General features: G+C 40.9%; 2 protein-coding genes across 3 annotated transcripts; both read right to left on the reverse strand.

The window, feature by feature from the left end:
• Window positions 1–37: 37 nt before the first annotated feature.
• On the reverse strand, window positions 38–6,348 carry ankdd1b (ankyrin repeat and death domain containing 1B). Its single transcript, XM_080893591.1, has 15 exons — window positions 5,744–6,348; window positions 5,304–5,404; window positions 5,103–5,201; window positions 4,899–4,997; window positions 3,580–3,684; window positions 3,389–3,490; window positions 3,119–3,217; window positions 2,553–2,651; window positions 2,108–2,206; window positions 1,935–2,033; window positions 1,732–1,830; window positions 1,444–1,539; window positions 865–1,066; window positions 480–611; window positions 38–385 (listed from the first exon to the last, which is right to left on the reverse strand). The coding sequence occupies exons 1-15, from the start codon at window positions 5,916–5,918 to the stop codon at window positions 330–332; spliced, it is 1,662 nt and encodes a 553-aa protein (XP_080749717.1). The 5' UTR covers window positions 5,919–6,348; the 3' UTR covers window positions 38–329.
• A 189-nt stretch (window positions 6,349–6,537) lies between these two features.
• polk (polymerase (DNA directed) kappa) lies at window positions 6,538–14,787 on the reverse strand. Of its 2 annotated transcripts, none has more exons than XM_080893584.1 (14): window positions 14,612–14,787; window positions 13,107–13,226; window positions 12,826–12,978; window positions 12,443–12,574; window positions 12,202–12,352; window positions 11,868–12,089; window positions 11,376–11,500; window positions 10,259–10,425; window positions 10,141–10,173; window positions 9,945–10,041; window positions 8,925–9,096; window positions 7,793–8,776; window positions 7,182–7,230; window positions 6,538–7,040 (listed from the first exon to the last, which is right to left on the reverse strand). In XM_080893584.1, the coding sequence occupies exons 1-14, from the start codon at window positions 14,738–14,740 to the stop codon at window positions 6,959–6,961; spliced, it is 2,616 nt and encodes an 871-aa protein (XP_080749710.1). In that variant the 5' UTR covers window positions 14,741–14,787; the 3' UTR covers window positions 6,538–6,958. The 2 variants fall into 2 exon arrangements, with proteins under 2 accessions (XP_080749710.1, XP_080749711.1); XM_080893585.1 differs by having other exon boundaries at window positions 6,539–7,040; window positions 7,188–7,230.
• Between the last annotated feature and the right edge of the window lie 1,468 nt (window positions 14,788–16,255).

The following is a 16,255-nucleotide window of genomic DNA, read 5'->3' on the forward strand; positions in this document are numbered from 1 at the left end:
TATATGTGTATATATATATATGTATATATATATGTATATATATATGTGTATGAATGATAGTAATTATTACAGATGGAACAAAAGTTCAGAGAATTCCAAAATGAACATTTATTACTTTGCTTTAAATTGTGCACAGATAACTGTGTACTGAAGTGTACTGCAAGGCGACCATCCAACAGCACATGTTGTTTACTTGACGAAACCAAAGCTATATGCTAATTGTGTGACGCACAACGTTATTTTTAAAATAAATTATTTCACTGCAGTAGTCCTGTAGAGATGCTTCGTTGACAGTGATGCGAACATTGTAAATACTGCAGTGTTCCTCTTCATGAAATGGTACATCTTTTACTGCTGACTTGCTCTGCCTCCAGTCGAATCTTATCTGAAAGACGAACATTTGATGAAGTAAAACTTTGGAACAGGCGGTGCAGAAGACATAAATTTCTGTTTATCGCATACTTGTTAACAGAGTGTACCTGCAGCTTTCGTGTTCCCAGTGCAGATGAGGCCCTGGTAGAGGTCTTTAGCAGGGGCCTTCAGAGCCAGCTCCTCCCCATGAAGCCAGATCAGCAGCATTCTGTTCCCATGCTCTTGATAGCTGTGCTGACCTGCAGGTAAACGCACAACCCTTTAAGTTCAGAAAAAAAGGTCAACCTGCAAAAAAATACCCTAAAGATACCAAATTACAACTTGGAAAATAAGCTGTAAAAATTTCAATGTCATACTGGGATATTCATTTTTTTACCTAAGATTTCAGGGTATTTAATTAATGTGTTTGACTCAAGAAGGTTAAGTTAGATTTTCAGAGGGTTGCCAAATGCACAGCAGAAACCTGCCCTGTCAGTGTGTGAGTTATGGCACCTGTCCACTGCTCCTCGATGGCAGACACTTGGTCCTGAGTAAAGTCCCAGTGTGTTGCCAGTCTTTTCCAGTCTCCTGGTTTCAGCAGCTTGTACGCCAGGCGCCAAGCCATCGAATACAGCTCCTTGTTCTCACTGCGGCGGTCAAATTTGAACGTCAGTGCATGCTCGGTGCGAACAATCTCATTAAGCTCAGGGTTAGCCTGAAAGGGCAATTAAATCATGTCAGCAGGCTGATAAAGGCCACACTCTCCAGACAACAGAGGGGCACAGGAAGAAAATTTTGGCAAGACACTAACACGTATGATTAGCAATATAAATGTCAGAGTGAAACATTTTGAAAATCAATAATGGAGGAGAATAAGGCATATTCTTAATTAAACTGATGATAAATCGTATGTCGAATGTTTCTGGGCTCCGAATCACTTTTACAGTGAATGCTTTAATAGAATTAGAGGGGATTCAGCTAATCGAGGATGTGACACTGAATCATTCATGGTGAAAGTAATTATTGATTTCAAAGCATCGCGAATGGATTATGCTCGTGAAAGTTACAAGTATCATTTGATTATCCCCTCACCTTTTTCTGGTCATAGTATCGTTCTGCTTTGATGATCATGTCCACAATGTTTACCTCATCTGCTCTGGCTGCAACACCCAGAGCAGTCTTACCCTGCTACTCCGAATCCAGCATGTACAGTGAAAAACAAATTCAATTAGAACCGCAAGAGATTGCATTTAGTTTGATTTTTCTTGTATTTTCAATGTATCATGCTGCGACAAAGGCTTACATTAATTATCATTTTTTTGCTGTTTGGATAGCATTAGTATACAGTTTAATTTTATTAATATGACAAATGCATCTTACCCGGTCCTTGACTGTTATATCAGGCCCAGCTTTAAGAAGCATTTCCACAACCTCAGCTTTGGCAGTCTCAGCAGCAATGTGCATAGCTGTCTGGGACCTCTAACAGTCCAAAGCATGACACGACATAACGATACGCAGGAATTAGTTTGTCTACATTATGTTCATGGATGCTTTATTTTACTGTCTTAGGCAGGAGCTTGTACCTTATCTGTGGCATTGATATTGCAGCCAGCCTCCAATAGGTAGTAGATAACAGGGATGTGACTGTTCTTCACTGCCAGGTGGAGAGGTGTCTCTAGATCCTGAGAGCAATAATATTATGCTTCATAAAAGATGGATTACTCTGCCACTGCCTCCTATCTGGTTGTTTACTTACCTGATTTTGAAAGTCCGCCTGGGCATTGTACTGTAAGAGAACTTGAACAAGAGCCGCGTCTCCTTTTTCTGCAACTGTATGGAGAGCGCTGCATTTGGCCTACAAAGAGTACAAAGTGAGTGCAGTTGTACTGTCTAGAAGAATCTTTAAAAACTGATTTTGTTTATAACATATTTTTCAGGATAAACACCATAATGCATATTATATTAGTAGTACGGTTAAAAGCAGAACAGTAGAAAAGGTATTTAGTCATTTGAATCTACACAGTACCAAAAAACGCCAAGAAAATACACCGGTACACAAACAAAAGTTACCAAAGAAAACACATGATTTTCTGAACTTGCATGTTATGAACATTGATTACTGTAAGTATTTGATGTGTGTATTTTTCTCTTAGCTTGCACTGGTTCAGTAAAACTTGGCCGGGTATACTGCCTGAACGTACCACTGTGAGTATGTTAGGGTCACAACCGGCCTCCAGCAGGACCTGAGCACATTCTTCCTGACCGTGGTCTGCAGCCTGGTACAGAGCAGTCTCACCATCCTGCAGCACAAAACATCCGTCAGCAATGATGCAAATGGAAAATTCTTCTAACATAATTAACATTTTAAGTTATTATCATCATTATTATTATTATTATTAGTTATAACAAAGTAGAATTTCTTTACACTAAGGGAACGTTGGCTTGGATCATTCAATTAAATGCCAGCAAATAAATTAGTTACTGCAGATCTTTTGGGGGGTAAGGTTTTGTAATTATCTCTTACTTTAATGCATCATTAAGCCACATCAGTACTAATACAAAGGAACACATTTATCATGTTCAGTTTACCTGTTACCTGCCAAAGTTCGATCCAGAAAGCTAAATGTGTCATTATACTAACTGGTAGATGTTTGATTCATCTCAATTGATCCCAAGTGGAGCCAGCATCCAGCAGTGGATTAGCCGCTGAGCTCACACTGTCACAAACCAAACCGTGATAGAGAGGATGTTTGCACTGATTGTCTACCATATTGACTTCATCCCGAGTATCAAAGCTCTGCAGCAGCAGTTGGACGACATCCAAGTGGCCGTTCCTGGCAGCTAAGTGCAGGGGCGTGTCCCCTCTCTGGCAGAAGGGAGGGAGGGAAACAGCTTGCATCAAAGAGTGTTTGACTTTGAGCTTTCTTGCAGGTGTGACACTGAAATGTGCACTCAAGGCACACGTGAGCATAAACAGCCATATAGCCTACTCGGAAATAGATGCAGAAAAATCGCACAAATAAGTCCTCGTGCACACCTTGTTGGGCTTCATGGTGGCCATGTTGTATGGCTCCATGAGCACCTGTAACATCTTAACACACCCGTGCTCTGCTGCCAGTGCAAATGCTCGGTGTCCTGACTGAAACACAAGAAAAGAGGCTCAGGTAATCACATGTAGTGCATGCAAAATGAAATTTGCCACACAATTGTTTTGTGCAAGTTGCATACCAGGTCATCCTTGTCAAGTTCTTTCATCTGCAGGTCATTTACAATGTAGTCTACGATTTCAGTATGGTTGTTGATGGCAGCACAGTGCAAAATATTGAGTCCTTCCTGAAACAAAGAAATAACTTTTTCTGTTAAATCAGGCAGGGCGCTGTTTGAGAATTTACAATGCAAACCAAATTCATCTTGAACCGTATTTGAAAATGGAAAGCCACAGTGTAAAAGATACAGTATAACGAAAGCAAAAATGGACAAACTACAACGTGTAGCTTGTGGTTTAATTTCCTTGAAATTTAGCGCACTTGAAAACTTACAAACAGGTGCGCGAGAACAAGAGGGTATATTTAAAATTAAACAAATTATACTTAAATTCGAACGTCGAAATGCTTTATGGTTATAGCATTGTCAGAAATATGTGCCACTAAACATTACATTTTAGTTATTTATAATTTGATGTGAATTTTTCAACTCATATAATTACATATGGATGTGAATTACACAGATTAAGCTTAAATGTATTTGTGAAACTGAATTTCGAAACTTTACAAAATTAAAATTAATCAAAACTTCACACCATATTACTTTTATTACTTTTCGTTTCTCAGAACTAAAATCCAGTTCTCATAACTCAAACTCAGTTTTTGCAATTCAAATTCAGTTTTCTGGGAGAAGCATCAGGGTTTCTGAGGAAGGGCAGCCGACCACAGATTCACACACAAACTCTTCAAGCAGTCGGGGCAATATTAGGATGTTAGGCTACTCAATAATATTGTTTGACATTACCAAGGTTATTATAAACATATTACAAAACTAGATGGGGGGGGGCGCTAACTACTGAGTCAACTGCTTTCAAAATTCTTTTGTTGTTTTTATTGTAATACCTGTACTGATTTTCCTGAAACAAATGCAAAATAAACATTTTAGCCAATACAGAACTGGAATGTAACTTTAGACGTTACTATTTAAAATTGCTTAGAGGATACATTTTGTCCTGTCTTTTTAAAATGCTCTGAATTGACCAACTGCTTTCAAATATTTACAGTATAGTTGCACAGTAAACTCAGAAAAAGTATATAGTACTTTAAGGGGTATTACAGGAGATGTTGCAGGCTATATTATTAAGTGTTACTGAAAATTAAAAGTTTAAATAGTATAGATAATAAAATATCTGAATCGCAGTGTGTTGTTTTGAGAGGGTGTTTGTGCAAAATCTAAAAGGAAAACAAAAAACCCCCCAATGGGATTCATTTCTCAGTTTAAGGGTATTTCATCTCTGTTGGTTAGTGAGAAGCAATAGAGGAGAATTCTTCCTTCTACTTCACCTCGTTCTCAGCCTTCTGTTCTGCTCCAGCCTGCACTAATAATTTCAGGATGTCCAAACTGCCAAACCAGGCAGCCAAATGAATGGGTGCTACGCCGTACTGTCAGACACAGAACACAAAATGGTAGTAGCCGACTTGGAGACATTACATAACATATTGTCCTTGGCTCAAATCCTCGCATCTAACATCTTAAAATCCTCCCACCTTGTCCTTTTGGTCCACTTTGACCCTTCGCTGTAACAGCAGCTTAACAGCTTCTTTGTTTGTGCAAGCTACTGCAAAGTGAAGGGCAGTCCTATTTTGCTGAGGAAGACAAAATAATCAACATGTTATCAGTTTAATGAAAGTTTATTCAGTGATTGGGTCTGTTTGGCTAATGCAGATACTTTATCTTTTCAGACGCACCACATTCTTTACGTTGGCATTTAAGCCTTTTCCAAGATCCGTCATGGTCTCCACATCGTTCCTCTTAGCTGCTTCGATAAACTCCTTCTCAGCCTCAAGCACTACATAACACAGTAGACAAGCCTTAATACATGGCTTTTTTCATACATAATTAATTGTGTTAATACATATTAGACAGCAGGATTATATCACAACATAGAGTAAAGTGAACTAAGATGGTGAGATTTTCAACATTACTACCTACACACCCACATAGCAAATACAGTGTTTTTCCTTGGAAGGAAACTGTCACACCTCACTTCAGTGACAAACATTAGAAACTCAAGTGCTCGGTTCTTGAATCTGCTACATTTACTACACTTTCTATGTCTTTTCTGTCATATAAAGCACAAAAAGCTTGTTTATTCTTTTTACGTTTTTTTTCTCTCTTGGATACTCACACATCTCTACGTCATCAAAACTGTTGTCCGTCTCTTTGTTTGAATGCTTGTTCAGAGCAAAGTCACTGAATCCCCTCACAGTCTCTGGTCTTATCCACTTTCGAGGGTCCAGATTCTCCTTTTTAGGAGAATGTTTCTCAATCATCCTCTTCAGAGCCATAGCTTTTTTTTCCATTTGGAGGCCCTTACAACAAAGCCACACTTTGTGTATTAAACAGTATAGGTTATATCCTGAAAACAGTCTACCTCAGTTCCAGAGGAAAAAGATCGCACACCCGTAAAGAAAGCCAGTGTTATCCAATTTCAAAGTTCTGATCTTCATAGAGCCAAGAGCGAGGAAGTGTATGGTAGTGTACTCCTTACTTTAGTGCCGCAGGGCTGATCCGTATTTACTTTACTAGCTCACACCCTAGAGATCCCCGGTGATAGTAACAGGTTTATTAAACATGACACATTTCACTTTGACTAGTCAGTGGCACAGCTGTGGCTATATTATGGCTCGAGTAACATGAGGAATTTATACCAATAGTCTAACTTAAATTTCTATTATGTAACGCTGGTTAAAAGATTAACAAAGGAGTTGGAGTTCAGTAGTAGTACATGTTTGTCTAAGGAAACAAACGTACTGTATGTGTAAGGAAGCGGCGAGTCACATTTACACATTTACACAACTTGAAGTGGTACAGTTTCATGGCTGACAGCAAGAACCCGTTTTTTTCCTCACTACTTTGAAGCACTCATTGTTTGGTTACAGTTCAGGCTGTTGGAGAAGTGATTAGTGTTGAGTGTAAACAAAAAAAATGTCCCTAAAAGTGAGATTTCAGCAGAATAATTTATTGCAACAATTTAAATGATAAAAAAAATCTCTTTTCGTCATTATTAAAGGTATACACTACACAAAAACACAAATGTGACAATGTCATAATAAAATAACTTAATGAAGATAAATAAAAAATATATATCTAGCCTGACCATTAAATAAAAATGCATTAAAAGGAATTATTGGACTTGTCTTCATCTTTCATTTTGAATATCGCTTAGAGCAGACAAGCCAGGTGTTTTAGGAGCATCTTCTATGTGCAAACTTAACAAGCTTTGTGCGCAGTGACCGCAGGATGAATAAAAACCGCGCAGGGAAGCCGAGGGAATAGAAGAGCTGCGTTTTTACTTCCTCAGTTCATCCGCACTAGGCTGGAGTTTGCCCCTGAATGACTGTCACCTGAAGAACTTGTCGATGGTGTTGCAAGGACCGAGGCTTTTAACCTTTTTAGACGGAGGAGACGAAGGCGTGTCCCGTCTAAATCATAAAAAGAACACACAACAATGAATACTTTTATTTATACATAAAATTTCAATGCTACTTCAGTCACACTAAATGGAACAAGAAGAGATCGCGTGTCAGCATTCAGTGAAGCGATTTGTAAACAAGCCGTCTCACCTTTTGCTTTTGCCTTTGCTTGCTTGCTTTAGCAGAAGATGTCCTCCGTCTACAAACAGAAAGGGACACTTATTGGCATGGACAGAAAAAATAATGTATCCCCCGCTGTCTTTTCTCTGACATAAAAATGACTTCCATTGAGGAGGTGCACAATCGCAGCACCAGGGATATAAAGAGTGCAATTTCTGAGGCAGGCTTGTTTAAGAGGAAACCGGGGTGCAGTTCATTGTAGGAAATGAATAGGTGAGAAAGTGATTTAGCAATTTCCAAGCCCGGGGCAAAGGGAGCCCCATGGGGTGAAATGAGATGTCTTTTCCTGGTCTGAATCGATACAAACGTCTCACATAGTGTCACTGTCTGTAAATAACAAGGTCATAGGCCACCGACCCCTTCCCAAATACACATTCCTTCTGTTAACTCCGCTGTCATACAGCTTATAGACTCGGCTAACAGCATCGCTCCTGTCATCAGGACAGAATAGTTTCTGTCAGGAGAGGGGGTTGCTGTTAGTACCTTCATGTAGCCGAAGCATGTAGTGACTGCGTAATGAAAAACATTTTTTTCAGAATACACACACAACAAGGTTCCCTTTGTTTAATACACGCACTTACCTGTGCTCTTGCTATTTTTAACTGGAGATGGATTTATGGAGGATGATGTCTGTCTCCCCAGCTCATGTAAGACCTCCTGGTTCAGGCAGAGGTCAACGTGGTGGTTGAAGACAGCGAGGTCATGAGTCTCCTGGATCAGTTGACACACTGGGCAGACGAAGACTGGCCCTTTGCTATTAGATGGCTGAGGCTCTTGCAAGGTCGCAGTTTTGTTGTCGTCTTTAATCAACGAAACCTTTTGAACAGAATCTTTTTTTACGCTGCTCTGGCCTTTCTGAGGGTTGACTTTTGACTTCTTCTCTTGAGCCTCGTGCCGCCTCCTCAGTTTGTTCACTGCTGCACGTTCTTCGCGGTCCTTCTTTAGACCCGACTCTGACTCTGTGCCATTGTTTGTTTTTTGAGAGGCGTTGCTGAGACATTGGTCTATATGCGTGTTGAAGACATTCAGGTCGGTTGTTTCCACCTTTCTGAAGCACACGGGACATGTGAGGGTTTCTGATTCTTCACAGGCTGATGTGGATGCATGCGCCTGTACAGGACTGGGATTTTCTGAGAGATCGGGCGGTAAATGGTTGCTTTCGCTTGCTGTGGCCGGAGTCCTTGTGTTAGCAATCACTGGAGCGTTTTCCCCGCTCCCCTCATTTTTTGTGGCTGCATTAGCTGCCTCGAGTTGCAGTCTTCTAACATGAGCCCTTTGAAAGAAAGACTGCTGGAGTCCCACAGTCGCCTGGCTTCCTTCTGTCTGCCTCTGCTTACTCCGCCAGGGAAGGTCTTCTTGTCTCTGGTGTTTCTGTTCCACTAGGGGGCACATAAGTGGCGAGGTGTGGAAGGAGTAAGCATCGGAGAGATGCTCATTCCCCAGTTTTTGAAGCATCCCTTGGGAAGAACTAGAGCAGTCTGCCTTGCCGCTCTGCAGAAAGCCGACGATGCTCTTCTGCAAGGGCTTTTTATCATCCAAACTAGTGAAGGCAGAAATTCGAACACCTACAAGCACAAAAACAAATCATCCGGAGAAAACCTCTAAACGAATGCCAGCTGTGTTATTATTTCCACATGAAGCTTGTCACACATCATTTAGGTTCATTTCAAGCTAGTTATATTAATTGATATGTCAGTTTTATTGTTATATTACCCATGAGCCTCAGTCTGAGTGGCTGAGGACTCTCATTTTCTATTTCCGTTTTCAGGAGGTCCTTAGCAACAGCGAAGATCTCATCCACTGTGGCAACAGCACACGGCAGCGTCATTGCCCTGGTTTTCACCTCGAAGTTCACATTCTTGAGCTTCAGTGTTACCGTTTTACCCTTCCAGGAAGACAAAAATATATATATATACGCCTTTAAATTCATATTAGGCAAACAGTCACGGCCATTTCAGCCTGCACTCTAATTAGACGTAAATAATAGTACCAGGAAAGAGATGGAAATCTGTATAATCATATCAGTGATTGACTTGTCAGAATCCATTTTGTGAGTTTTTATGGCGATATGTTCAAAGCTGATAGTAGCCCCCTTCGGTCTCTTTAATGGTCCTCCATTTCCTGCAGCTATCAAAGCCACATCAGGACCCAGGTAGGGGGGGTAATAGTTGTGCTAAGCCATCCAGTCCTTACTGTATCGATTCAAAAGGGAATGAACATGTTAGAGTAACTGTACGAGATTCTGTTTGGAAACACAGTAAATCTAAGAAGGCCAAGTATAAGAATTGTGTGTTAGGAAGGTGTCGAGCCTCCATGTGCTGCCAAAATAGCTTCTTCCTGTTTCTGGAAATGTATTGGAGCGACAGAGCATCATACTTTCAAAAGAAATTGTTTTTTCTTTCCCTCTTTTGCTATTTCGATGATGGTGATAGAGAGCGGCGTCTAACATGTTGGTCCACAATGTGTAGGTGTTCAACTTTACACAACTTTTAAGCCATCAAATCATTCAGTGATCACTCGTGCCCTATGGAAGGAGGCACTGCGATCTAGAAAGAAGATGACAGGGGGATGACACAGCTGTAATGAAGGGGTCAGGGGTTTAGCTTTTCCTTTAACTTGCCTCTTGTCTGAAAAAAGTTGATGTATGAAAGCAAGGTAGCTGAAAATATGTTAAAGAAAATCTTCTTATACAGCGGATATGGGTTTAAAGGTTACAATAACACTGATCAATACCTTCAGACCTTCTTTCTTCATGTCTTCTGCTAGATCTTCACAGAGCTCCCTGCACAAAGACAACTGCTCCTCAACTTTACTCAGTTCTTTAAAGGTCCTGTAAATATTGATAGTATGACAGAGAAATTAGAAGAGAGCTGAAAGAAGGAAACCATTTTTTTAAACTATCAAATATTAATTAAAATTGTTAAAAAACCTCTCTGTGCTCATGCTTTTTCTTTCTTCATGCCTGTGTGACAGTAGAGACAGTCAGCTTTATCTCCTTCTTCTGGAGATCAGTTGTACTTGAGTGTTATGAAGCAAGCAGACAGTACCTGGGTATATATGTGGAGCCCAGTCCCAGAGAAACCTCCAGGAAATGATGCCAGGCTGTCTCCGAGAACAGCAATGACAGCAACGCCATCTGCTGGCCAAGATGGGAGCAGGTACTTATACCCAAAGCGTTCAGCATCTTCTCACTCACCTTTCCTATGCCACAAACCTAGAAAAGCACATAAACATGTTTTTAGCCTTTCAGCCATGTTTCACAGTGACTCCACAACATGTCTGTAAACCTTTATACTGCATTCTACTCAGAACTTCACAATTAACATTTATTTAAAGAAATCAATGAAGACAATTAGGAGGAAAAAAACAAACACATTCAGCTAACAAGCAAAAGATCCCTGGTTCGATTCTGGGAGGAGACACAGATCCTTTGAACGTGAGACACGTGGATTTCTGGAGTAAAAACTAAATATTCAGAGATACCCGCTGCGGAGACCCGTTGTGAATAAGGGAGCAACTGAAAGTAGCTTTAAACATGCTACAAATAAACTGGAGAAAGCAATAACTAAATCACCGGAGAAAGTCCAAACACAAGATAAAAAGGAAAAAATTGTAGCAATTGTGTTTCTTGTTTGAGATCACAAATCAATTTTGTTTTTTTTAAAAAGCCACTCTTCTAGCATCAAGCTAACAAACCTTATTTCAGATGGTTATTTAACACATCCAATGCTTTTTCACAGAGCAGGATTACACATGTAAGAGCCCAAAAACAAACTTCTATGTTTGTTTTTCTACTTCTAAAAACCATCTTCTGTTTACTATTAAACCCTTGAAAAACATCCAGCTGATGTATCTTTTACCAAATGGACTCCATCATGTCTGCTCACAGACACAAATATGTGACAACTGCAGTTTTAACTTTGTTCTGTTATCAAGTTGAGCCACAGACTGACTATTATGAACCATGAGCCTCATACTGCAGTGGGTTGTCTCAGCTCTAACCCAGAGGAGTGAGGTTTGCAAACAAGCGAGTCCAAACTCAAACGTTATTTGCACTTTTGCAGTTAAAGAAAAAGAAAAATACTAAAAATCTTACATTGTCAAGCAATATACTACAAGCACACAGCTCTGCTAGTGCTTTAATTTGAGCAATGGGTACTGTACTTTGCGAACTGGAAGGTTCTGGATGAAGTCCATCACTGCCTCTCTGGTGGATGGGAGTCTGTATTGTCCATTGGGTTTGTTTTTGTCACTGCACACCTTAGCCAGCATCATGTTTGGCGCAATTCCTGGAAGATTGGAAAATATCATTGGCTATTTTTTCCCCCAAACAGCTGGTAAAGCATGCACAATAATTCCCAAAATATGCATACTAGACTTGTCAGGGTTGCATTAGATTAGAATGAACTGATGAACTTGGTGTACAGTCAAACAAAAGTAATAAAAATGTAGTATCAAAATATGTTGTAAACTATCATAAATAGAGCAATAAATAAATAGATATTCGTAATGACAGCAGCTTCAACAATGGCACAGGGATCAGCGATGTTCAGTGACTGCTTAGAGCTCAGGATCTGAGATTTATTACTGTATATCCCTGTTATGCAGTTAAAATGAGCGTGTTTTAAATTAAAAGCAGACTGGTTTCTTGCTCACCTGCACTGGCAGTCAGCATCGTCTTCTGCTCAATGCGGAAGCGCATCTCTCGCACAGCCTCTTCAACAGATGTCCCAAACACCTCGAAATCACCTGCAGGAGCATGCACACCTTCAGGGCCCACTGGGCTGGGAGAGGAGCCTGGGCTGTCCTCAAACAGTACTGGGGAGAGCTCTCTCACCTCTGTCACAGCTTCCTGGGAAGGCTCAGCTTTTTTCTCATCTTTACAAGAAAAAATAAATAAATCACACAACAATTAAATGGATTCCTGATATATATAAAACTTAATATCAATGTGTTTGTGTGTATATATTAAAGAAAAACAAATCCCTACCTGTGGTCATGTCTCTGACACGAAAGTGATGTGTACGTGTGGACTCTGGCCAGTGCTGCCTCTGCTCCAGGTGGTCTGTGAAATCTAGATAAGCTTCATCCAGGCTCATTGGCTGAAAGTTCGGGTCATAGTCTGCAAAGATCTCCCGGATCTAACAGAAGCACAGACAGATGGGCACCTGTTGAGCAACAAGCCACTGAAAGAATTTGTTTGCATGTGTGTTTTTAGGTATTGCGCTTACCTCATTGCTCACAGCTCTGTACTTATCAAAGTTAAGTGGAACAATGACTAAACTGGGGCAGAGTTTCTTTGCAATGAAGCCAGGCATGGCAGCTCGAACCCCATATTTCCTGGCGTGATAGTTAGAGGTCGACTGTGAAAGGAAAAGAGGCGATATGAATGAAACAGAGAGAGTGGCTGTTCTGGATCTTAAATGGCCATGATTTCAATACTTAATCTCCGTGTAGTTTGTAAAGTAGTGAGAGCATGTGTATACTATATTTCAGTGCAGTGTGGTTTATATTTGAAATAAACCTTTAATATCTTGTTTCAGAGTTCAGACATAATTCATAGTCAGTATCTGTGGCGTGTCCATTAGCCACAATAGCAATGTTTTTAACCCACCAGCATGCTCATGGATCCTACGGCCATGGGCTTGTCCTTCAGTTCAGGACAGTCTCTCATTTCAACAGCAGCGTAGAAAGCATCCATGTCCACATGTACAATCACACGGCTTAGATCACGACTCTTCTCCAGCGCTGTGGAAACCTTTTCCACCTACACAGAGAGAATAAAATGAAAAGAAGCCAGTTGCTTGAAGCTCACCTGAGTTGTGTCTGTGTGATTTTCGGGTCACCTCTGGAAAAAGAAGTGAGCTTTGGCCATGTGAATCCCTTACATCTTACCTGAACTTGTGCTTTTTTTAACTGCTGCTCTGTGATCCGTGCCTTCTGTAGCATCATTTTCGTAATGCGCTGGTTCACCTGCTGATCTCTCTTCAGCTCATTCTCGTAAAACTTAGATCCCTGCCCAGGAAGGACAAGGACAATGGGGAGTTATAACAACTCTGTTTTACAGCTTTAATAAAAAGCTACTGTAGCTCATTTATTTTTAGGACTGGATGTCATTACACAGAGGATAGTGGACGCAAAGGGGAACAGGATACAATCTACAAAAGTGGATGGAGGTTCATATTGTCCACAGTGTCATTTGTGCCTTTTATTGGTTAAAGCTAGATACATCCAAGTAAACCGGGGAAAAAAAAAAAAAAAGAGTCAATTTTTAGATTTTGCTCCCACAAAGTCTACAATGACTATAGCAGTGAGAAACTGTCCACATACACGTGTAAGCTTTTATAATACTGCAAACTGAAACATACTTAACAATGTAATGCCTCATCTACATATTTCAAAATAACATTTTAGAACACTATTATACAAAAGCTATTCATATTACTGTAAGGAATGAATTATGACACTTATATGGTGATATAAGAATTCTACAAAAAAAATGCATCATCAGAAATAATGTCAGTTGAAGGGTGCCTGTCGAGAAGCCATTCTTAAGGAAGGCAAACTAGAAGAAAAGGCTCATGTGTGTCAAATTACACAAGAAGTGGACTGAAAATCAGCAGCAACAGGTCTTGTGGAGTGCTGAATCCACATTTTAAATTTTTTGTTCAAATTGTCATCAGTATGTATGCAGGTGGTCAAGAGAAAGGTTAAATAGTGGATGTGTGCAGCCATCTGTGGAGCACGGTGGAGGCTTTGTCGTGGTTTCTTGTTAAAACTGATTAAATTATGAACACAGAAAAGTATCATCGGATTTGAATTCACCGTACAATAACATCTGGAAAGCGTGTGATTAGCAACAACTTCATTTTTCACACCATCTGAATTAAGGCTTGTGTCCAAACACACTGCCGGTGCAGTAAAAACTTGGGTACAAAAAGCACACAATGCAACACTATCGGTCATGGAGAGCATGGAACAGTGTGGCATCATCTAAAAGGAGCCAACATCCATAGAAGAGCTTTAAATGTCTTCCAGGAAGCCTGGAGAACTATTCCTGAAGACTGCTTAAAGAAATGACAAGAAAGCTTAGCTAAGAGAGTTCAGGCTTTGTTGGAGAATAAAGGTGTCAAACATTTCATGCTTGTTAGAATTGCCTTATATGTAGTACTTCTATGTATTTTTTGTGCGTGTTTCAATATATTGCTGCCCTTATTTTCCATCCATCCTAGCAAAACATAAAGACATACAGAACGGCACGTCAACAAATTATCCATGCTTGTGTTCTAAAAACTAATCATTCGGTTATTTGCATCCTCTCGGAGACAGTTGTGTAGATGACTATCGGGTATGTGACCTCAGGTGTGTCATGCGCGTGTCTTTGATTTGTGAGCACTTACCTTGGAGGTTTCCATGATGATCTTATTGATCTTGTCTCTGTCAAGACCTTCCATACCAGCTTTGTTGTCATTGAGAGCCATTCTGGAGAGGAAGCCCTCTTCTTTGGTGGATGCCACCCCATTCTCCATCCTAATGACTTACTTAGTGCAGGTACACTTCAGGTTATAACGAACTGGGCTGTGCATCCCCACATATGTGCGGCTTTCCGGGCTGGATCAGATCCGAGTTTCTCAATGACAAATAAGAGCCACGGTGACTGTAAATTAAGTCACTGAGTTTTCTGACAAACATGTCTCTACAAGTGTTGAAAACAGCTACGGCGGCGGTTTTTTTGGCGGCACTTCCGCGTCCATACGTCATCAGCCAAATGGGCGGAACTAAAAAACCAAGAGCGTCATTTCAGGATTGTACCTTCCCTTCAAAGTTTGCTTTTACAGTTTATGACTTGGGATTGTGCAGTGTTTCTGCTGATATGAGTTAACCTTAGATTGTTATCGGTCCGTTTAAAGTACACTGGATACTTCTGATTGCCAACAAATATGTTATGAAACCCTTTGGCATATTTCACACGAGGAATTAAAAATGGATCTGCTGGTCAAGTAAATTAAGACATTAATTGATGAAATGTAGTTTCTTTTTTTTTTTCTTTTTTTTTCTTTTTTTTTATGACATCAGAAACAGCAGTATGCGACATTACGTGATGGCAGAGCTTCAGTTCATCCTTTGTCATTTTTTTTTTTTTTTTTTAAATAAATAGGACAGGGGGAATGAATGAGAGAAAGAGGGGGAGAGAAAGAAAGAAAACCAAAGGGGAGAAGAGACGGTGAGAAGGGGGGGGGGAAGAGAGAGAAAAAAAAAAAGAAAAAAAAAGAACTCCTGGGTCACCTGTATGGAGAAAAAAAAAAAAACAAACAAAAAAAACAAACAGAGGAGACAGCAAACAACAAAGAGCAACATAATAATAGAGAAAACAAAGCACCATCACAATAAACTAGCTAGTCATAGATATCAATATTTACTAAATAATAAACGATATTGTGCAGCACGCAAGATAGACAGCGCACAGTGTGCTTTGAGGCAGCAGCCAAGAAAGCTTTAGTCCGCGTCTGTGAATACCCATGTGTGCATACCTGTGTGGATCAGCATGCTTGCATTCCAAAGGTTTCTCCATGTAATGATCTGCTAGGGAGTGTGGGGGGGCCACAGCCCCGTCCTCCAGGGTGTGAAGCGGGTATGGAGGAGATCAAAACTCCAGACATCCAGAGGCCCCCAGAACACAAGAGACCATGGAAGACCAACAGAGGGGCAGCCGCGCCACTGTTCCAGTAAGAGCTGAGGAGAGTCCCAGATGAGGGCTCGCCCAGCAGCCGCGGAGCAGAAGTCAGGGGGAGTTGCAGTGACGCGCCCGTGAGCTCCGCCGGCCCCCAGCTGTGCCTGAGTGACCGAGCCCCAGGCCGAGAGGCCGGGGGCACCCCACCTCCAAAGGGGCCCGAGCGAGCCCCAGGCCCCAGGCCCCGACAAGCGGCCGCCAAGGAGTGAGCCGGTGTGTACCCGGACGCCCACCCCCAGACACAAAGAACCACCAACACACCGACACCTGAGGGAGTCCGCCACCGGCAGGGGAAGTGGTGGTGGGTGGAGAT

This window comes from Rhamphochromis sp. 'chilingali', assembly GCF_963969265.1.
Source record: "Rhamphochromis sp. 'chilingali' genome assembly, chromosome: 10".
Classification (NCBI taxonomy): domain Eukaryota; kingdom Metazoa; phylum Chordata; class Actinopteri; order Cichliformes; family Cichlidae; genus Rhamphochromis; species Rhamphochromis sp. 'chilingali'.